General features: G+C 39.7%; 2 protein-coding genes across 5 annotated transcripts in view; one reads left to right on the top strand and one right to left on the bottom strand.

Moving 5' to 3' along the window:
• AFF4 (ALF transcription elongation factor 4) overlaps positions 1–15,250 on the top strand; it is an 89,427-nt gene extending 74,177 nt beyond the window's left edge. For all 4 annotated transcript variants that reach the window (XM_015140774.3, XM_015140771.3, XM_078005165.1 and 1 more), the window contains 8 exons: positions 1,439–1,533; positions 2,461–2,524; positions 2,641–2,777; positions 3,031–3,102; positions 4,213–4,306; positions 5,506–5,549; positions 7,112–7,332; positions 9,469–15,250. In XM_015140774.3, the coding sequence (XP_014996260.1) occupies positions 1,439–1,533; positions 2,461–2,524; positions 2,641–2,777; positions 3,031–3,102; positions 4,213–4,306; positions 5,506–5,549; positions 7,112–7,332; positions 9,469–9,596 (855 nt within the window). In that variant the 3' untranslated portion in view covers positions 9,597–15,250. The remainder of the gene's footprint in view (positions 1–1,438; positions 1,534–2,460; positions 2,525–2,640; positions 2,778–3,030; positions 3,103–4,212; positions 4,307–5,505; positions 5,550–7,111; positions 7,333–9,468) is intronic.
• A 944-nt stretch (positions 15,251–16,194) lies between these two features.
• LEAP2 (liver enriched antimicrobial peptide 2) lies at positions 16,195–16,936 on the bottom strand. The gene is given in 3 exon segments (NM_001114110.1): positions 16,195–16,231; positions 16,548–16,687; positions 16,880–16,936. Coding segments are annotated over 3 exon segments (234 nt in total).
• Positions 16,937–21,827: the final 4,891 nt, after the last annotated feature.

Genomic DNA, 21,827 nt, shown 5'->3' with positions numbered 1-21,827 from the left:
CACATAGTTTTTATATAAGAAAACTGTGTTAAAATATTTGGAAACATTTTCAGAAATCCTCTGAAAAGCATATCTGAATGTAGGTCCTTATGGGTCTATTTATAAAACATAGAGGCAGCCAGGCATGGTGGCTCACGGCCTATTATTCCAACACTTTGGGAGGCTGGCTGGAGGATTGCTTGAGCCCAGGGGGTTGAAGCCACAGTGAGCCATGATTGCGCTACTGCACTCCAGCCTAGGCAACAGAGTGAGATGCTGTCTCAAACAAATAAATAAATAAAACAGAGGGAAAGCTATCCTAGTAATGTTACAGTACAACATAATATTCAGAAAGCCATTTCAAAGTACAATTATATATTTAAAAATTTTATATTTTTTATATAAATATAAAACATTGTATAATATTGGGTAAATTGTTAGGTAAAGTAAAATTATGTATTATTGGGTTTTCTAATGTTGAAACATCCATGCATTCCTGGAATAAATTCCACTTGTTTATGGTGTTTTATTATGGAAAAATGTATATTCGTTTTATTTATTTATTAAATTCCACTTGTTTATGGTGTTTTATTATGGAAAAATGTATATTCCTTATTAAAGACAGGGCTGGATGGGAGGCAGTTGAGAGAGAGTCATAGCTCTTTCATAAAGGGCTATATTGATAGGAGGCAGAAACATATAGCCAGGTGCAGTTGTACATGCCTACGGTCCCAGCTACTCAGGAGGCTGAGGCGGGAGAATCACTTGAGCCTAGGAGTTTAAGATCAACCTGGGCAACATAGCAAGACTTCATCTCTTAAAATAAAAAAAAGACATGTGGATGAGAGGCAGAGTAAAGTTTAAGAAAGTAACTTGGCTTTTGAAGTCTGGCAATTCTGAATTTAAAACTCAAATTCCAGGAATGCCACTTAAAACCTGTTTGAACTTAGGCAAGTTACTCAACCTCCTTGAGACTGCTTTTTCATTTTATCTTAATAGCAGTACTTATTTCATAGGTTTGTTAAAGGATTAACAATAATGCTAAGTACTTAGTTAACTTAGTGCCTGCTAAGTTGTAAGCACATAATAAACATTAGATGCTGTTAATATTATTGCTGTTTTCATTGACCAGTAACTACCAATAAATTTGCTGTAAGTAGTGCTGCCATTTTCATACTAGGCTTTTGTCTTCCTTATGTTTTAATAACTGCCTTGGCCAGTGCTTGGCATGTAGTAGACCCTTATATAAATATTAGAATGAATATTTCAGTTATATAAAATGGACCCATTTTTTTTTTTAATTTACATTATGAAGTTTATAAAAGTTTTGTAACAAGGAAATTCATTATGAAAGCCAGTGAAATTTCGTTTCCTTTTTACCAGTGGCTGAAGAAATGCTATTAGTTTCATTTTTAATCTCCTTACAGTTTTCATTGTAGTTATATATTTTTTTGGTCAGGAAAAGGCTCCAAGTAGCTCCTCTAATTGTCCTCCATCTGCACCAACTCTTGATTCTTCTAAGCCTCGGAGAACAAAGCTTGTCTTTGATGACAGGTGAGATAATATGATTTTTTGTATGTGTATTTAAGAAATGATTCCAGTCAGCATATAAGAAACTCATTTTAATTTCTATCATTGGCCGGGCGCGGTGGCTCACGCTTGTAATCCCAGCACTTTGGGAGGCCCAGGCAGGCGGATCACGAGGTCAGGAGTTTGAGACCAGCCTGACCAACATGGAGAAACCCTGTCTGTACTAAAAATACAAAAATTAGCTGGGTGTGGTGATGCGCCCCTGTAATCGCAGCTATTCAGGAGGCTGAGGCAGGAGAATTGCTTGAACCTGGGAGGCAGAGGTTGCAGTGAGCCGAGATCGCGCCACTGCACTCCTGCCTGGGCGACAGAGTGAGACTCCGTCTCAAAAAAAATAATAATAAAATAAATCTATCATTGATCAGAAGATGTATACTTATGTATGATCTGCAGAATATTCAGGTTTCAATTTGAACAGTACCCACTAGTCCAAGTACTGTTCCTTTAGCTTAACTCCATGACTCCCATGGGGGATGTGAATGATCTGCCTTCCAGTAGAAGAATCTTACTACTGCTGATATCACTGTTAAAATGGAGGGTTTCTTAGATGAGAAAGAGCAATATTGTTTTTTCCTCTATTTTAATAAAAAGGTTATTTCTCCTACTCTCATTTTATTTATGCTTAATCTCTCAGTCAACTTGAGTAACTTAGTATTTGATACTAGGGAGCTTGATTTCTATTTTCCTAATTAGATTTGCCATGAGTTGGTCAAAACAACTTATGCTTTTAACCTGATACAAACATTTGTCAGAAAATATTGAAACAAATACTTAGTAATAGCTCATTTTCTTTGTTTGAGGACATAAAAACTGAGGGATACTAGATACTGAAATGAACTCGTATTATGAAAATATTTACTATTCTATTTATGATGAAAATTTACCTTGCAGAAATTATTCAGCAGACCATTATTTACAAGAAGCAAAAAAGCTAAAGCACAATGCAGATGCATTGGTATGTAAATATTCTCCTTACACTTATATATTTAATCAAATTAACTTAAGTAATCTTTTGATGTTTGTAGCCATAGTAGATCACTACTCATTACTTGCATTCTCTCCTTTCTTCAGTCTGATAGGTTTGAGAAAGCTGTATACTATCTTGATGCTGTGGTATCTTTCATTGAATGTGGGAATGCATTAGAGAAAAATGCTCAGGAATCCAAATCCCCATTCCCTATGTATTCAGAGACAGTGGATCTCATCAAGTAAGTGGAAAAACTTGGCAGATCATTGGCAATAACATTATTTCTCTGGTCCATCTAGGAAGGGGCTGATATATAGTAAACGGAAGAGGGTGTATAATCCTTTAATGTCCTTAGATAAAGGAGAAGTAGATACTTCAATGAGTATTTTTGCTTTTATTTAGGTTTGAAATTCTAATGTTTTAAGGACAAGTGAAATCATAAGATCAAGGTGAAGTATTCTGTTTGTCATTTGTTTGTTATTGTAACTCAACAGATACACTATGAAGCTAAAGAATTACTTGGCACCAGATGCTACAGCTGCAGATAAACGACTCACAGTACTTTGGTGAGTTTTCTGTGTTCTAGCCTCTGCTAGATGACAGGAAGTTCTATAATAAATAGTGCTGTGTGTGCTCTTCTGAATGTTTTCCTTGAATCAGCCTTCCATAATCGTGTCTTAAATCTGTTCTTGACGGGTCAAGCAGGAAGTAACTCAGAATTCCTACTGAAAAGTTTGAGTTGTCAGTCACTGATCCATTTCCTTCTTGATGAAAGCCTTGACTTTGTGGGACTGATGGTAGAAACGTCCATGGTCTTGAATAATCACTTTTCCACACTCTTCTTTTGGTACCCTCTCTCTCCATTCACCCGTGCTTTTCCTTAGGGAGCAAGCATCTAGTTTGCTCAGAATAAAGGATGTGACTTGTTTGCTTCATCCCAGTGAGATATTATCAGTTCGATTGTTATAGGTCTTTACCTGGCACTGTATTTAACACTGGGAATGCAGCTAAGAAGAAAACTAACACAGCCCTGTTCATCATGGAGTATAGTCTAGTGTGAGAAGACAGAAATCAAACAAATCATCATACAGGTCCATATGATATAAGTGTTTTGAAAGAAAAGTATATGTAACTGTAACAGTAGAGGGTAGGGAGACCTACTCTATTTAGAGGGAACAACATGTACAAGGGCTGGATGGTGGAAAGGAATGGGAAACTTTCAAGGAACTAAAAGAAGACCAGCGAGAATTGGGTGTGACTGGAGAGATAGGCAGGGATGATCCTGCAGGGTCTTTGTAAGCTATGTTTTGGTTTGTAATATTTGTAGTTGAGTTTCTTAGTTTTTGTTTTTTAATTTTAGATTATTTACACTTTGGTTTGGAAATTCTACCCCTTCGTAATTTTTAAAACTTCATGACACATTGGTGTCCTATGGATAAGGTTTGGATTTTGGAATGTCAGCAAATAATGAGAGGCTAGTCCTAGGCTTCTTAGCCATCTTCCCCTCTGTAGGACGTGTACCACAATAAGAACACATCTGTTGGTTTTGCCTAAGGGTTAATGTTGTGGCCTATGCCATGGTCACATGAGCCAGTCTCCTGCACAATGCAAAGACTGTGCAGATCTGGTCACAGTTTGCTGTCCTGGTAAATAAGCTGCCCTTTTCCATTGGCTAGCCTGCGATGCGAGTCTTTGCTGTACCTGAGGCTTTTCAAACTGAAGAAAGAAAATGCTTTGAAGTACTCAAAGACACTGACAGAGCACCTGAAGGTAAGCATACAGAAGCACAAGGTCCATTTCCTAGGAGACAAAATTTGCAGTCTCCCATCCCCACCCCAGAACTGCCCTCATGTTTATGCAAACACACCAGGGGAGGAGCTACTGTTTGGGACCTTTCAAATAAGTTGGAGGTTTCTTCAAGTTTTTTAATGTACGTGTATCTGATGGTAGAACTCTGGTAGCCATGTGCAGTGGCTGTATTTACTTTTTAAATGATAATTTGTTTTCGGCCAGGTGAGGTGGCTCACACCTGTAATCCCAGCACTTTGGGAGGCCGAGGCAGGTAGATCATGAGGTCAAGAGATCGAGACCATCCTGGCCAACATGGTGAAACCCCATCTCTACTAAATATATAAAAATTAGCCGGGCGTGGTGCCACACGCTTGTAGTCCCAGCTACTTGGGAGGCTGAGGCAGGAGAACTGCTTGAACCCCGGAGGCGGAGGCGGCAGTGAGCCGAGATCAGGCCACTGCACTCCAGCCTGGTGACAGAGAGAGACTCTGTCTCAAAAAAAAAAAAAAAAAAAAAACTTTTGTTTTCATGCCATCCTTTTCCGACTACTATCTTAGTTGCCTAAAAGGTTTTCCTGTGTTTCTTCAGGCCAGCACCACATAAATCCTGCTAAAATCTGCCTCTGATTATGACTTGGAACCCTTCAGTAGTTGCCTGCTAGGTCAAGTTTAAACTCCTTACCCTGGCCCCAAGGGGTCTCTCTCTTGTTCCTTGTCTAAACCTCTGCTTTAGGCAAACTGCATGGGGCCACATACATTGTCTTTTCTGCAGCCTTTGTGCGTAGTATGATTCATCTCTCCCCTCTCTCCACCCACCCACCCACCCCCTTTTTTAAGAGAGAGTTTAAAAAAAAAAAAACGATCATGGCTCACTGCAGCTTATCTCAGGTAGCTGGGAGTAGCTGGGACTTATCCCCTTTCCCTTTATCCATGTGTTACTCATTCTTTCCTTGCCTTTTCTGTGAAGTCTTCCAGAACACCCCAGCTCTCACCTAATAATTTCTTTCTGTTGTACTTTTACACACACACACACACACACACATACACACACGTTTTGGTGTCTTAAATATTTAAAGCTGCTTGCGATCAGCTCTGACCCAGTGCTTTTAAATATATTTAGAACTTTATAAAGTAGTGGTGGTTTTTGTTGTTGTTAAGTACATTTTATTTTTTCCACAGAATTCTTATAATAATTCTCAAGCACCATCACCTGGCTTGGGAAGGTAGGTAAAATTTTATTATGTAAAATATTATTTGTGACAATAAAAGTGAAATGAGTATGGTCCAATTTCCAAAAATGGAAAGATGACTACTTTTTAAATAAGTAAAACAGTCTCTGATAAAATATTTTTAGAAGTTATAATTTTTTCTCTATTTTTTATGAATTGAAAATATAAGTGAACATAATCATAAAGATTATAGATATGAGACATTTCACCTATTAAGAAATCTGAGTTTTTACTAGCACTCAACCCTTTTCACAGTTTGATTTCCATAGTTACTTGGACTTATCACAGCAGGCTTATCTTTAGTCAAATCTTGGCACTGCCAGAATTTAGTAACAGTGACATGATTGTGATTTCTCCTCCATCTCCATGTCAGTCTCATCCCACTGATCTCCCAAAGGATAATAAACACCATGGAACCTTTTTAATTTTATCTGTTCATTTATTATGTTTATAAGAATTGATGTTCTTTGTCCTGCATGTATTTTTTTATATAAGTTTATAATGTTAAAAGTGCAGATAAAAATACAAACAAGCTGGGCGTGGTGGCTCACGCCTGTAATCCCAGCACTTTGAGAGGCCGAGGTGGGCAGATCACAAGGTCAGGAGTTAAAGACCAGCCTGGCCAACATGGTGAAACCCCATCTGTACTAAAAAATACAAAAATTAGCCGGGTGTGGTGTTGTGCACACTTGTAATCCTAGCTACTCCGGAGGCTGAGGCAGGTGAATCATTGGAACCAGAGGGGTGGAGGTTGCACTAAGTCGAGATCGCGCCACTGCACTCCAGCTTGGGTGACAGAGCAAGAGTGTCTCCCCCCCAAAAAAAAAAAATATATATATATATATATATGCACACACACATATACACATACACACAAACACACAAATTTATTTTTCTTCCAACTTTTGATTTTTCCTTTCTTTTAGTGTGTGATCAGAGTCTTGAACATTTCACAAATTTTAGAACTCCTGAAATGAACCTGCCAGATTTCAACATACATGTTTTCTAAGACATGTTTAATTGGCAGGAAGCTTGGGGTGATTACAGTTGCTTGAGAGAGCTGTACCTCTGTCAGCTCTGAGTAATTTGGTTAAACTAGGAAAGTGTCAGAAATTATGGAGTTCAATAAAAGATGTTCCCATCTTCTACCACAGTTTTTTAGGTTAAATGTGAATTCCACCAAACTTTCTACAAAACAGTATGAAAAATATGTAATTATATGCCTGAATAGATGGAAAGTGTTGAGCAGAAAGTGAGGGGATCTGGCTTTTAAGTCTTTGAACTGTCACTAACAAGGTGCATGACTTCTTCAGTTATTGTCCATCTCTTGTTTTGTTGTCATTCATTAAAACAAAGGGTATAGATTCTAAGATAATAAGGTTATGAATTACAAGATTATAGTACTTATTTAGAAGAAATTGTAGTTGTCTGCAAACCCATCTAGTTTAAGAGAATCTTTACATTTTAAATGCTTTCATGAAGAAAGAGCTAGTAGTACTTGATTTTATGATGCTCACCATGTCCATATGAACAAGCTTCCTATTTCTGTTGTGTAGCAAAGCTGTGGGGATGCCTTCCCCTGTTTCTCCAAAGCTGTCACCAGGCAATTCAGGAAATTATTCATCTGGGGCCAGTAGTGCTTCTGCAAGTGGCTCTTCAGTGACCATTCCACAGAAGATCCACCAGATGGCAGCCAGCTATGTTCAGGTCACGTCCAACTTCCTCTATGCCACTGAAATTTGGGACCAAGCTGAACAGCTTTCCAAAGAGCAAAAAGGTAGGTAGGTTTCTGGATAAACTTCAAGGGATGGAATTGTTAGAAGGAACTTTTATAATTTAGTTAAGTAAGTATTTAGTCTATATTTAGTTTTATTATTTACTTTAGAGTTAATGATAATCTTTGTTAATAGTCTTCATTGCTTAGCAGTTACACTAAATGAAACTGAATTTGGTCAAAAGATACCTCGTGATTCTGGTGACAAAACTAAACTGAAAATAGTTCTTGGTCTAAGATGAATGTGCCTCTATTCTGGCACATTAAATGTAGCTCATACCATAAAAGTAATAAAATATATGTTCTACCCTAGGATGATTAATAGTAAATTTGGCAATAGGCATAGGATTACATCCAAACATCTGTACATCTGAGAAGGTTAATGTATAAGAAAGCATGTTCATACTGGATTTTTAGGTGTATTGGAAGAAACCTATGAAATAAAGGAGACTAGGAAATGAATAGAAATTTTTTTTTTTTTTAATGAGATGGAGTTTCACTCTTGTTGCCCAGGCTGGAGAGCAGTGGCACAATCTCGACTCAGTGCAGCCTCCACCTTCTGGTTTCAAGCAATTGTCCTGCCTTAGCCTCTTGAGTAGCTGGGATTACAGGTGCCCACCACCACGCCCAGCTAACTTTTGTAATTTTAGTAGAGATGGGGTTTCACCATATGGACCAAGCTGGTCTCGAACTGCTGACCTCGTGATCTGCCCACCTTGGCCTTCCAAAGTGCTGGGATTACAGGTGTGAGCCACTGCATCCGGCCAGAATTCTTAACATTCTTTAAAATTAGGTTGTTTGAGGCTTTGCCCCTTAAAAGTTTATTATTTCCCAAACCAAAGACATTGAGAATTAGAAAGTATTTGAAGACCTTAGTGGAAAGTACTGTATAACCACCATTTTATTTAGTAGATGTTATTAGCAAATATGTGCATGCAGCTTCTCTTCGTTTGCAGAGAAACACTACATTAGCCAATCAAGTGTCATTTTGTCACAGAGTATATTTAAATACAGTATGAACAGGTAATCAGATGAAAGATTCCTATCCCTAAAGAGAGGTTATGGTGAGAGAAAGGTAAAAGTGGAATCCCAACTTTTTTTTTTTTTTTTTTTTTTTGAGACAGGGTTTTACTGTCACCCAGGCTGTGGCACAGTCATAGCTCACTGCAGCCTCTACCTCTTGGGCTCAGGTGATCCTCCTGCCTCAGCCTCCTGAGTAGCTGGGACTACAGATGCGTGCCACCACACCCAGCTAATTTTTCTACTTTTTGTAGAGATAAGGTCTTATTACGTTGCTCAGGCTAGGAATCCCAACATTCAACATAAAGCTGTATTTATAAAAACATAATTTGTGGCGGGGCATGGTGGCTCACACCTTGTAATCCCAGCACTTTGGGAAGCCAAGGCGAGTGGATCACCAAAGGTCAGGAGTTCGAGACCAGCCTGGCCAACATGGTGAAACCCCGTCTCTACTTTAAAAAAAAAAAAAAAAAAACACAAAAAGAAAACCTTTTTTGTATTTTGTATTTGGCAGAGGCAGGAGAATCGCTTGAACCCAGGAGACTGGGGTTGCAGTGAGCCAAGATCACACCACTGCACTCCAGCCTGGGCGACAGGGAGACTCTGTCTAAAAATAAATGAAAATAAAAACATGAGATTTAGTTATCAGTTGGTTCATGGCATATGATTGTAGCTGAAAGTTTGATATAATCTTAAGTATCTAACCTCACAGAGGCTGTTACAGGAAACCCGCAAAAAACATCCTCCTTTTTGTATCACTTGCGTCTTATACAAAAGCACAAAATGTTTTGAGTAATCAGTAGCACATTATGGCACTAAGTCTTCATTTTAATAATATGTACTACATAATAGCAATTTATCATTTCCATTCATGGAATCCTGCTTATACATAACACTTAATTTCTGACCATACATTCTGTTTAAAATGTTGCATGACTTAGGGAACAAATATAACTTGAGAGACTGTGGAATGATTTGCTCTAAAACATAGACAGTAAGCATTTTAGTGTAGGAGGAAGTATTTTTTTGAGTTTATGAATGCTGTTTTATAATCTCATAATTTTAAAGCAGTGATTCAAAAGAGTATATATCATTTAATGAATATTTTTGGTTTTCTAGAATTCTTTGCTGAACTGGATAAAGTAATGGGCCCTCTCATCTTTAATGCAAGCATCATGACAGATCTAGTTCGTTATACCCGGCAGGGACTGCACTGGCTTCGCCAGGATGCCAAGTTGGTATCTTGAACTGAACACATTCTCGTTGCCTCTGATTTTCTCCACAACACTGTGTCACATCACGAAGGAAAACTGCCATAACATACCACCTAGTCGACACTAAGAATGAGGAATAGTTTTCTCCTCGTTGGTTCATGTGTTGTTGTTTTTGATAACCCAAAGCCATCATGTCAGTTGGCCCCTTTAATATTTCCAATGTGAACAGTTATTTAAATGCTTTTAATTCTGCAGCATATTGATAAGATGGTTTCCATGAGCTATGATAAGATTGAAATTCCAGTTGCAATTAATAACTAATGAATTGAAATTTTATTTATTTTAATTTTTTTAAGTTCCCAGATTGGGGCTAGTTTAAGACTTAGTTATTTCTGCCTATAAATTTACTCTGTTGAATATTTAGCATAAATTTAATGTAGACATTTTTATTTATATACTTCGGGAGCTTTATTACCTAATATCTTTTTGTGGTAGCTGTTCTAAGAGTAAGAATTGGTTCATCTAAAATAAGGACATATTCTTTCTACACCTACTACCTGATCTGATATTTGAAATCTTAACTCCAATTTTATTATTGTGGAATTTACAGTTAGTATTAAGGATATTCTTCTACACATGAAAAAATCACTTAAATATGAGAAAATGGCATTCTACATGTATGTACTATGAAATGTGTCTGATTTGGTATGCATTATTTCAAAAACTGTGAATGTGTGTTAATAACACTACAGCAATCACACGGTGACTATAACTTGCATTTAATGCATTACAAAAGAGGGAGGGCAAACTTTCTAGAAGAAGCATTTTGTGTTGAAGGGTTTCATAAAAGGACAATCCTGAACGTTACGGATTTTATTGAAACCATATGTTATTTTTTGTTGCTAATCATTTGACACTTAATCGAAACAGAATAAGTTACTGTGGAAAAAAGGATGATCCAACTCCTGAGGATTGCTGCCTATGTGTCTTTAATTGATTATCTTTGACGGTTACAGTTATTTTTCAGATTTTTTCCCCCTCATACTGGATTGTGATGCTCTGATATGAGCATGCAGTGACTGATACAGAAACAGGCTGGAGCTTTGGTGTGTGCTTTTGCTATACAACTTACAGTTCTAATGCCTGATGTAGAGATGATGAATTTCTCCTTTTTAAACCTATCTTGTGTTTACTGCTTTTGTATTATGAAGGCCCTCTTCAATGATGTGTGTTTCTGATGGAATCAGAAAATTTCACACTAGAAAAGTGTACCTAACTTGATTCAGTGTGAGCTCTCGGGACAGGGAGGGGAGCCAAGGGTAGAGCTTAAGAAGCTGGCTCTGTAAGAGTTGTATATCAAAGTACCTTTAGCTGCAAGGTACATATAGAAGTCTAAGGTAAGAAATGTACCCTCTATACTTTTTCATGCCCCTATCATGTTTGGTGTGCCTTAAATCTTACCTTTAAATGAAGACTCTATGGATTGTTTACAATTGAAGTTTTACACTAGGACCAGATCGTCCATACATGATTGGTCTTCTACAATAATAATGTTAAATTCTCTTTCATTTTAAATCTTTCTTTAGGGTCATATAAAGATTAGTTCTTTCAGAAAAGCTATTGCTTTGGTACATGACTTAGTCTAACCAATTGGGTAATGCTGCTTTGAAAAATAGTTTGTCCCTCTCCCCATTCCAGAAATGAATCCATCCAGTCAGAAAAAAAGATTATACTACTATTTGTAGATGATTGCTAAGGCTTGAAATAGGAAAGGGGAACGAAGGCATAGAAAAGTTTCAAGTCCAGTAGTGCAGTGAATCCTTTGTGTTTGAGTCTTTTTTACACTTATTTCTGAAGTTAGTGAACTTTCATTGTCCTTGTGGCCTCATATTTATAGAGCTTCTTAACTGTTTTGTACTTCAGATTGTTTTTAGATATCATTGAAGATTGAGATGTACAAATTATGTTGAATTTAACCAGTTTCCCTTGGAGAAATTGCCTCTGATATCTTTCTAACTTAATCTTAGTGTGTTCTAGGAACAGTTTTCCATAAGAGGACAACTTCTCAATGATCATGATAGTTATTTAGTAAGAAATAATGGTTGTTAATCAAGTACATGTATGTCTTGTCATTCTCTGATTTCTCTGACTCAGATTCCTTAATTTGCAGTGATGTCTTAGAAATGGAAAGAATATCCTCTGGGCTTTCAGACTTTCAGCAACAACAGCCAATGGGATACCTCTACGTTCTAGTGTGTTCTAGTCTCTTGTATGTCCTGAAAGGCAGCAGGAGCATTTCTGGGGTCACACTGATATTTTTTTAAAGCAGAGTTTCCTGCATGGTTTATGGTGCTGCTCTAATATGTTCTCTTTAAAACTGTGTCAATTTTTGGAGAATGAATTTTTCAGCCTTTTCATTGTGGAGGGTTTTTCCTACAAGGTAGTAATGGGCAGTGGATCAGAATCCTATCATAAATGATTGAATTTTCAATGTCATAGTGTATGGAAATACTACTCCCTTTCCTTCACGTCTGTCTTCTTAGATGTTCTGTCTTTGTCATCATCTGCTCCAGCACATACTTTGGACTCCTTTACAGGTGACCTTCCTCCCTCCCTCCTCAATAGGTGTCCTCAGTGTTTTCTAACCATTTAAAACTGAATTTGACAAGTGGCTAAAAACTTAGTCTGAGACTTGACTGAATATATGGTTAATTATAGAAACAACAATTTTAACAGTTACTCTGTTGACTGCTCTTTATGACTATACTTGTATGCCAGGAGGCAGCAGCCTATACACCATTAGACTCTTTACAAGCAACCAATGAACCAATTGCAGTGGATGCAGTCGTCACAGTAGTCTTGCCTGGGCTGGACTGGGCTGGGCTGTGGGGAGCATTCCCCTTCAGGGGAGTTTCCACAGCTCAGCCCAGGCTCCAGTCTGGCTAGAAAGCATCCAGCCCATTCCTTGCCTCAGTGCTACCTTTTTCTGGGCAAGTAGCCAAGAAGTGACTTTATACGCAGTGAGTAATTCAGATAAACTTAACAGCTATAGCTGCCGAAGAGTGGAGAAGGTTGACCACCATTGATTTAATTCTCTAGCGTAAAAGCAATGGAGAGCAGTGTGTGCATGAGCCCACAGTCACCTGTGTTTCTGGGAGCTCTCACAGTGGTGGATTCATAGGCACTTGGGCTGTACTTTGAATGACACACTTGTGGCTTTATTAGATTCACTAGTTTTTTAAAAATTGTTGTTTGTTTCTTTTCATTAAAGGTTTAATCAGACAGATCAGACAGCATCATTTTGTATTTAATGACAGAAACGTTGGTACATTTTTTCATGAATGAACTTGCATTCTGAAGCAAGAGCCTACAAAAGGCACCTGTTATAAATGAAAGTTCTGGCTCTGGAGGCCAGTACTCTGTGGAGTGTCAGAGCAGCCAGTGATTGTTCCAGTCAGTGATGCCTAGTTATATAGAGGAGGGGTACACTGTGCACTCTTCTAGGTGTAAGGGTATGCAACTTTGGATCTTAAAATTATGTACACATACACACTTTATATATATGTATGTATGTATGAAAACATGAAATTAGTTTGTCAAAAATGTGTGTGTTTAGTATTTTAGCTTAGTGCAACTATTTCCACATTATTTATTAAATTGATCTAAGACACTTTCTTGTTGACACCTTGAATATTAATGTTCAAGGGTGCAATGTGTATTCCTTTAGATTGTTAAAGCTTAATTACTATGATTTGTAGTAAATTAACTTTTAAAATGTATTTGAGCCCTTCTGTAGTGTCGTAGGGCTCTTACAGGGTGGGAAAGATTTTAATTTTCCAGTTGCTAATTGAACAGTATGGCCTCATTATATACTTTGATTTATAGGAGTTTGTGTCTGGGTCCCAAGAACATCTACTGGAGGTGACTGTTAGGCAGCTTGTGATGATGTTTTTTAAAAAACCTAAGTAACTTGGGGAGCCAGAGCATTTCAAACCCATATAGACAACTATCATACCTGTATATCCCCTAATACATGGAACATAAATTTCATTTCAGCTTTATGCATTAATGTATTGAAGAGGCAGGCTTTTTTCCAGTAATAATACTGCACATCTAAGGTTGCTATTCAGTAAAATTAATAGAAGAGATAATTATTGAATGCCTTGGAATATGTAGTGATAAGAGGCCAAATTTTTCATGTTTGTGAGCACGTCTTTCAGATACTCACCAATGGAGAAATTCACTTTAGACCTCTAGACCCCAAAACCAAGTTAGCAAGTGACAAAAAGTAAATTATTAATAGTTTGTAAAGTGGATGCTGGTCTTATAAAGCTCCTATTCACATGAACCCGATGGTTAATTAGAACTTGCTGTCTCCAGAAAAGGGAATGGAAAGAATAACTATGTATCTTCTTTTCATGTAATTTGGTCACAGAATAAGGTATTCAAGTTAAGTCTAATCCAAGTCTTAGAGATCTTTAAGTATCCTAAAATAGCAGCCTAAGTAGTCATCATGTAAAGAAGTTGACTTTCAGGAATGTCAGCATTGACCTCCTCCTTGCTTCTATTACTCAGCTAACCATAACTTGCCATTCTTAAAAATAAAAAAGCTCCCACCCAGAAATTCTAGTAATACTCAGTTTTGACCTCTTAACTGCTTCCATGTGGGATTTCTTTTCAGCTTTTAACCATTGGAATTTTCTACCTGGTATGTTCCTCTCTGGAAAATATCAATTTGGAAATGCTGCCTTTCAAATCAATGCCATGATTTTCCATATTGTTGAGTTTGTTGTTGCTGTTCCAGAAGTGTCCCCATTTTACAACTTTATGCACACACCTGGCAAATCATTAACATGAGCATTCAACAGTGGTGGGGTGGGGGGTGGGGGGCTCACCAACAGAACTGGCCAGCTGACATTGCCTGAAAAGGCACCACCTTTGAGGGCCAGTTGTGGGGTTGGTAAGCACAGTTATGAAAATTTCTATCTAGCCTCCGTTTTGAATGGTTTTAAGAAACTTTGTATATGGAGGATGGAAATGCTTATATATTTATTGAAAATCCTTTTATTTGAAATTAAAATTATTTGGTAAATAATTGTTTGATATTTGGGGAGGGTTTTGGAGGGGAGGTAATGTCACTGATAAATTAAAAGCCTGTTGATTTTGCAGAAAGGTACTGTTAGTGACTGATAGGATGCCTTTGTTTTGTACATGAACCAAATCTTTGTTTTACGTTTCTTTTATCCAAAATATTTAGGCATCTGACATTTTCAACCAGAATTTCAATTACATACTGTGATTTTTATTTGTTGCAATACATTAAAATTTCAGAGGTACTTTGGGGCTCAAAAGCTAGGATTTCTAAGTCAGTATGTGCATTTCACATGATAAAGCTGTTAATGGTGAGCAAAGTATTATATACTAACTAGATTTTTCCACATCTGTATAGTATATTATATGTATTTTGTGGTATTGAGAGTATAGAAAGTTTAGAGTGTCAAACATGCGTTTAATGTGTATTTTTAAACAAATTTATGGCAATTAAAATATTTGGAGACAAGGGTATCACATTTCAATTTGTAAAGATCTTTTTAACTTTACTGTGTCATTAAGATGCTTTGTACAATGCCAAACCATAGCTGGAGAAACTAAGTTTAATAAATATCAAATAGATTTTCTGTATTAAAGTTAATGAACACTGTGCTCTTTATATTTCTTCAACTGAGCCCTTTTCATGCAATTCCTGTTTTGTGTCTTAAGGTCCATTACTACTCTTTAAAAGTCTGTTCCCGCCAGCTGAGGTTTCATTTTCTGATTACAGAAATTCTGAACTTGCTGGCCATGGGTCCTTGTGCATATGTCAAAATTCACCTTGTCCCAACATAAATCTCTTTTGGTGCTTTTGGTGGCTTGGGCTTTTATTGCTTTATTAAACTAGATCTTTCTTTCTGTTCTACCTTATGTTCAGGCAGTCATAGACAAACCTGGGTGCTTCATTAGATGGCAAGTGCCAAGCTTGACCTTTTTTTTTTTTTTTTTTTTTTTTTTTTGAGACAGAGTCTCTCTCTTTCTCACCCAGGCTGGAGTGCAGTGGCATGATCTCGGCTCACTGCAGCCTCCGCCTCCCAGGTTCAAGTGATTCTCCTGCCTCAGCCTCCCAAGCTTGACCACCTTTGACACCTCCCTGAAGAGTTATGGAATGAAAGGATCCACAACTTAAGAACTTGCTGAAGTTGATTACGGAGCTGTTGATTATGTAGCTCTCACCACACTTTCCAGATTGAGAAGTTAACACATTATTGGGCAATGCTGTTTTTTTCTTTAGTATACAAAGTGAATCCTTCTTTCCCTCAAAAGCTTGAATTCCAAACTGCTAAAATTTCAATTTGAGACATTTAATAGTATCCATAGAAAAATAAACTCTAAATTGACAAGTTTAGTTATACTTATCCATATATCAACATTCTAAGAAGAAATGGAGACCAATTTAAAGCATACATCTGCCTTTAAATATTAAAAATACAAGATTGCTTCACTTGTGTGTCTCCAGCCAAAATGCAGCTAATCAATATTCCATAGAACGGAGCATTGTTAGAGGTGACTGCTGTCCTTTCTTCCCCTGGTATGTACATCATTCCTGGGCCACACTTAAGGAACAGCGTCTTTTTCTAGGGGAAAAGAAAGGGTAGTTTAAGACTGGGTCTAGGAATGACCAGGGCCACCTATGCTGCATTTCCTTCCTCTTCACTTGATCTATCCAGTTCAGGAAAGACTGAAGAATGGAAAGGCACCACTCTTTCATGGTACCCACATGGAGCTGTTCTTGGCTCCTAACGCCTAATGGATTTTCCATGGAGCTCCCAGTCTCAGCCTAGAACTCCTTCATCCCAGCTTTATTCTTAGGTTCATGTGTCCCCTTGTCACTCCTCTGCCCAGCTCTCCAGGGCTCTCTGGCCCAACCCTACTCCCAGGTTCGTGGAGTACCTGCATAGCCTTGTGATACACTCAGAATCATCCCGGCAGGAGGCTCCAATGGGCCTGAGGGAAACCCCTCTCCAAAATGGGGTCATTCTCCGTGGCCTTCTCTTTGCTGAACTCACTTCTGGTATTGGGGAGCCATCTGTCTGTAGGGCAAAGACATTCAGATATGGAAGTGTTGACACCCTGCTGCACACCTTGGAAGAATGATCATTCCCCAGATGCTGTAGACCCAGAACAGAGGAACCATTCCTCAGGACTGAGTCTAGCTTTCAAGTTCCACCACCACTATCATCTCCACACTCCACACATACACATATGTATCCTTCCCTCCTTACCTGGCCCAACAGCAAGAGGAAGATCATGAGGACTGCACAAAGTTTGAGGTGCCACATCTTGACAGAGGGAGGATGTTGGAGCCTGAAAGCCAGGGACAGTTCCTACTTCCTTTTATAGACTGACATCGACTCTTGCATTGTTACCAGGTGAGATGGGGGCAAAGTTTGTATTTGTAATCATAATCAATTTAATAAGTTAATATCTACCAGAGGAATGTGCTCAAGGGCTGCCTTTCAGGCACGTTGTATTTACTGATCCCTCATCTGGACTTTGAGTGATTGTGTTGCTGGCATGGACCCTTTTGCCCACTTTACCAAAAGTCAGCACTGCCCTTCCTTCCCTTTAAAAGCCACGTGAAACCATTGAGGGAGGTCAAGCAACTAGCCACATTGCTATTCCAAAATAGCTCAGTGAGATCACTCCCATAGAATTCCAATAATGAAGTCTTCAGAAATAATGTTGACCCCGTTGGGCCTTGTCTAGGAAAGAAGCACTGATCTATTGTGTACAGGCAAGGATAAGGATAAGGCCCTTATCTCCTTTCTGTGGAAGGATGCTTCAGCAAGGTCTACAGTTCCCCAGATCCTCCACTTGCTTAGATGGACTATCACCCTAATCTGCACCAGTTCATCTCACTAGTAAAATGAAGACCTAGCTGTGGAAAGTTCAACGTCTGGCCACCTGCCCTCTCAGGGGAATGGCTGGATGTGAGACTTACTTGGACCACAGGTGATGAATAATTATAGGTTTCTTTTTGTCTTTAAGCACATGCAGATGAGGAGGTAACAAGATCTCCTAAATCAGAGGGAGAGCTTGTGTAGTGACTGTATTAAGCGCCTTGAATTATGGGCTTTCTTCCCAGTAGTTGAGTGGGGCCTTTCCTTCCGGCAGATTCAGGGCAGCAGGCATAGGGATGAGATATCTCCAAAGCCCAAAGCATCCATCAGTTTGCTGCAGATTTTTTTTTTTTTTTTTTTTTTGAGATGGACTCTTGCACTGTCACCCAGGCTGGAGTGCAGTGATGCGATCTCGGCTCACTGCAAGCTCTGCCTCCCGGATTCACCTCCTTCTCCTGCCTCAGCCTCCCGAGTAGCTGGGACTACAGGCGCCCGCCATGACACCTGGCTGATTTTTTGTATTTTTAGTAGAGACGGGCTTTCACCGTTTTAGCCAGGATGGTCCTGATCTCCTGACCTCATGATCCGCCTGCCTCAGCCTCCCAGAGTGCTGGGATTACAGGTGTGAGCCACCGCACCCAGCCCACTGCTGCAGATTTCTAGACCAAGGGAGGACATGTATCTAAACCATGAGTAGTTACGTGTATTAGTGAAATGACTTGGGCATTTTAAGTTTGAGGGGAAAGTTGTGAATTCAGAGTAAGGAGATTCATTGAACTTTAGATCTTCTTATGACCTGGGAGGATAATAAGCTTAAGACAAATACAACAAATTCTTTCTGCCAGGCATCACACTGAAAACATGGCTAATACCTCTTCCCAAGGGCCGTCTCATCTTCACACGTTGGGTATTTGGGTAAGAACCTGCTTGTTCCTTTACCCCAGGAAAAAGTGGAGGAGATGCACAACAGCTGAAGGTAGAAAAGGATGGCCACTGACCGGCTTCTTGCCAAGGGAGAAGCAGATGATTTGATGGACCTCAGAACTGGAATTGGGCAGGATGTGACCACAGATCTGACTGTCCTGGTTCTAGTCCTCTCAGAATCATGGAGGGGGATGCCACTGCATGCACTTTAGGAACATTGAGAAGAGACCTATATACCAACTAACCAGTTGAGACTAGTTATCTGCTCCCTCCCTTCACCCCTGAGCTTGGATACTGGATGATCCCAGATGGGGCCTAACTGGGAACTTTTGTTGGGAGGGGAAGTGGCTAAGTGGTGACCTAGTGAGCATTGGGTAAGAACACAAATGTGATTAGATAAGCAAAGGACTGAACAACGTGATGTCCTAGAGCCAGTTGGGTCTGTGGCCTCAGTGCCAGCCTCCCCTTTACCAGTCTAGAGTGACGTGCCAAATGGGATTTGGAAACTGTTCATCCAAAAGATGAATTCTCCACTTCTCCATTTCTGCCTTCCTGTACTTCTACTAGCAGGATCAAACTAGCCTGTTGTGTTAATTTGTAAAGCCGATAACACAGTCAGGGAAAGAAAGCTTGAAGCCCTTGCCCCTCTGTGTGTAGGGGGAAAGGACCCTTCATCTTCATGAGTGTGACAACACTGCAGAGGACTTTGGTTCAAGCTTCTATGTTGTATGCCACCCTCTCCCCAAAAGAAAAAATCCATTAGTCACTGTTGAAGGAACCACTGTTGGGGAAGGGGAAAGTATTTTAACATATGTCTACGTGAACTCTAGTTGTTTTAGTTAAGTATGGCACAAAAATCAAACTCAACCAACATCCGGGCAGCACTTAGCTGAATTGACAGCATTTGTCCACAGATATCCCATACTTGAGAGACTGGGAAGGCCTCTTCTTGAAATTAAAAAAAAAAAAAATTCACGGACTCTACAATCAAGTATTTTGCTCAGTGAACTACATGCTCCTTATCCAATAGAAAGGCCTAAGCAGCCTTTAACAGTTTCAGCTATAAGAAGATAGAATGCTTGACTGGTAAGCAGTAGCCTGGGGTCTACAAAGTGCAACTGCCCATAGGCCAGCCCTTCCCCTCTTTGGGCTTTAGTCTCCTATTCTGTCACTTTGGGGGTTCAAATGATTAATTTACAAGAAGAAAATGAGACTGAAGCAGATTTGATAGCCGAGAGCTTGGTAACTCTGGATACAACTCTCAGAGATTTTATGCTTCTGAGGCAAATGCTTAGGATGAAATGGGAGAAAGAGGGTATAGCTACATGAGCAGCTGTTTGAAACACATTCCAGGTCGATCACTGGGAGTTGGCAGTAATTGGAAACTTTTTGCTGTACCTAAGCAGAAGGTGCCTAATAAAAGATGAAAGACTCTGAAATGGAAAAACTTTACCAGGTAAAATTTCAACAAAAGGTCAAAGTGTATTTGCTTTTTTGCTAGCTGGAACTGGCATAGACTTTTGGGCCTACCCTAGGCCTGCATTTTGAGGACTGTTTGCAAACTAAAAGAGCGAGGGCATTCCTTTCACCAGACTCTGCAGCCCATAGATTAAAAATGCTTGTGGGGGCAGGAGCATGTGGAGAAAGAAAGGTTAAATGGAGCAAGTGGTTGTGCCAGAGTAGCAGGTAAGGGATCCATACCCAGGATTGGAGGCTCCAGATGGGTTACCAGCACTGAAGCCCACAGCAGTTGCCCATCCTTAAAAGGCTTTACTCAGGTCCTCCTCTGAGGACTTACGCAAATAGAATGTCCCCTAAAATGATCCCAGATCATGTATAGGAGCACTGAGCGACTAAAACTCACCACATTCCACACACCCACCACCTCAGCACTCCTGCCACACAGGTGAGAGCCATTCCTCCAAGCTTAGAGAGGGAAGCCCTTTGATGAGACACAGGCTTAAAGCAGACTAATTTCATCCAAAGCAGAAACTCAACACATCACAGGGCTTACGGCACAGTCATGTCAATAGAGCACTCCTGGAATAAAAAGAATAGGCTCAATGCCTGGTTTGGGCTGAGAAAATGGCTTTCAATCTTTTGAGCTGGTCTCTCCAAAGGAGTCAAAGAACCAGGGAGAAATAGTCTAAGTGTAGAACAAGGCGAGCAAGATGGGAGAGGGTGGCCGTCTACCCGGCAGCTTGGGGCAAACACCAGAGGCAGAAAGACATTAACGGCCTCTCAAAGCAGTGGTCCTCCCCTGGGCTGTGAACTTTTTGAAGCTATGCACTGTAAGGATGGGTCCACAGTTTTCATCATTCTCAAAGAAGTCTATGACCCAAATACGTTGCAAGACCTGGGAATAAATCTGGACAGAGAAAAATGGGAAAACTGGCCTGTCTTTTGGGGGTGGGGTAGAAGAGTTCCTCAGTTAGTTGCCCTATGTTAAGCCCATACCATCCTGACAGACACTTGTCACTCATTTCACCATCATCACAGCCCAAGAACTTTATAATATTTCCATGTTATGGGTGCGAAGCTTAAGGCTCATGAAGGTAGGTTTCTTCCCTGTATCACATAATGAGGAAGTGACGGGCTAAGAGGACAAGCCCAAGATTGTAAGACTCAGCCTTCTCCCATATCCTGCCTCACAATGTAGTTCATCTTTTAGGTTTTGTTTTGAAGTCTCGCTCTGTCACCCAGGCTGGAGTGCAGTGGCACAATCTCTGCCCACTGCAACCTCCACCTCCCAGATTCAAGTGATTCTGCCTCAGCCTCCTGAGTAGCTGGGATTATAGGTGTGTGCCACCATGCTGAGTTAATTTTTATATTTTTAGTAGAGATGGGGTTTCACCATGTTGGCCAGGCTGGTCTCAAACTCCTGACCTCAAGTGATCCACCCACTTCAGCCTCCCAAAGTGCTGGGATTCTAGGCATGAGCCACCGCATCCAGCCATGTTTTGAAGTATCTTAACTTTTGATTCTTAACAGGCAATAGCAGTATTTAGGATAATAAAGATACAGTCTGGCCGAACACGGTGGCTCACGCCTGTAATCCCAACACTTTGGGAGGCCGAGGCAGGTGGATCACGAGGTCAAGAGATCAAGACCATCCTGGCCAACATGGTGAAATGTCATCTCTACCAAAAAAAAAAAAAAAAAAAAAAAAATTAGCTGGGTGTGTTGGTGTACACCTGTAGTGCCAGCTACTTGGGAGGCTAAGGCAGGACCAATCACTTGAGCCCGGGAGGCGGAAGTTGCAGTGAGCTGAGATCGCACCACTGCACTCCAGCCTGGTGACAGAGCAAGACTCCATCTCAAAAAAAAAAAAAAAAAACAGTCTGAGTCAGAATCAAAGTTGCTGCTAGCAGGAAGAGTTTCTAAAAACAGATCTCAGATCTCAGAT

Source organism: Macaca mulatta, chromosome 6 (assembly GCF_049350105.2).
Source record: "Macaca mulatta isolate MMU2019108-1 chromosome 6, T2T-MMU8v2.0, whole genome shotgun sequence".
Taxonomy (NCBI): domain Eukaryota; kingdom Metazoa; phylum Chordata; class Mammalia; order Primates; family Cercopithecidae; genus Macaca; species Macaca mulatta.
This window is presented reverse-complemented; position numbering and strand designations above follow the sequence as displayed.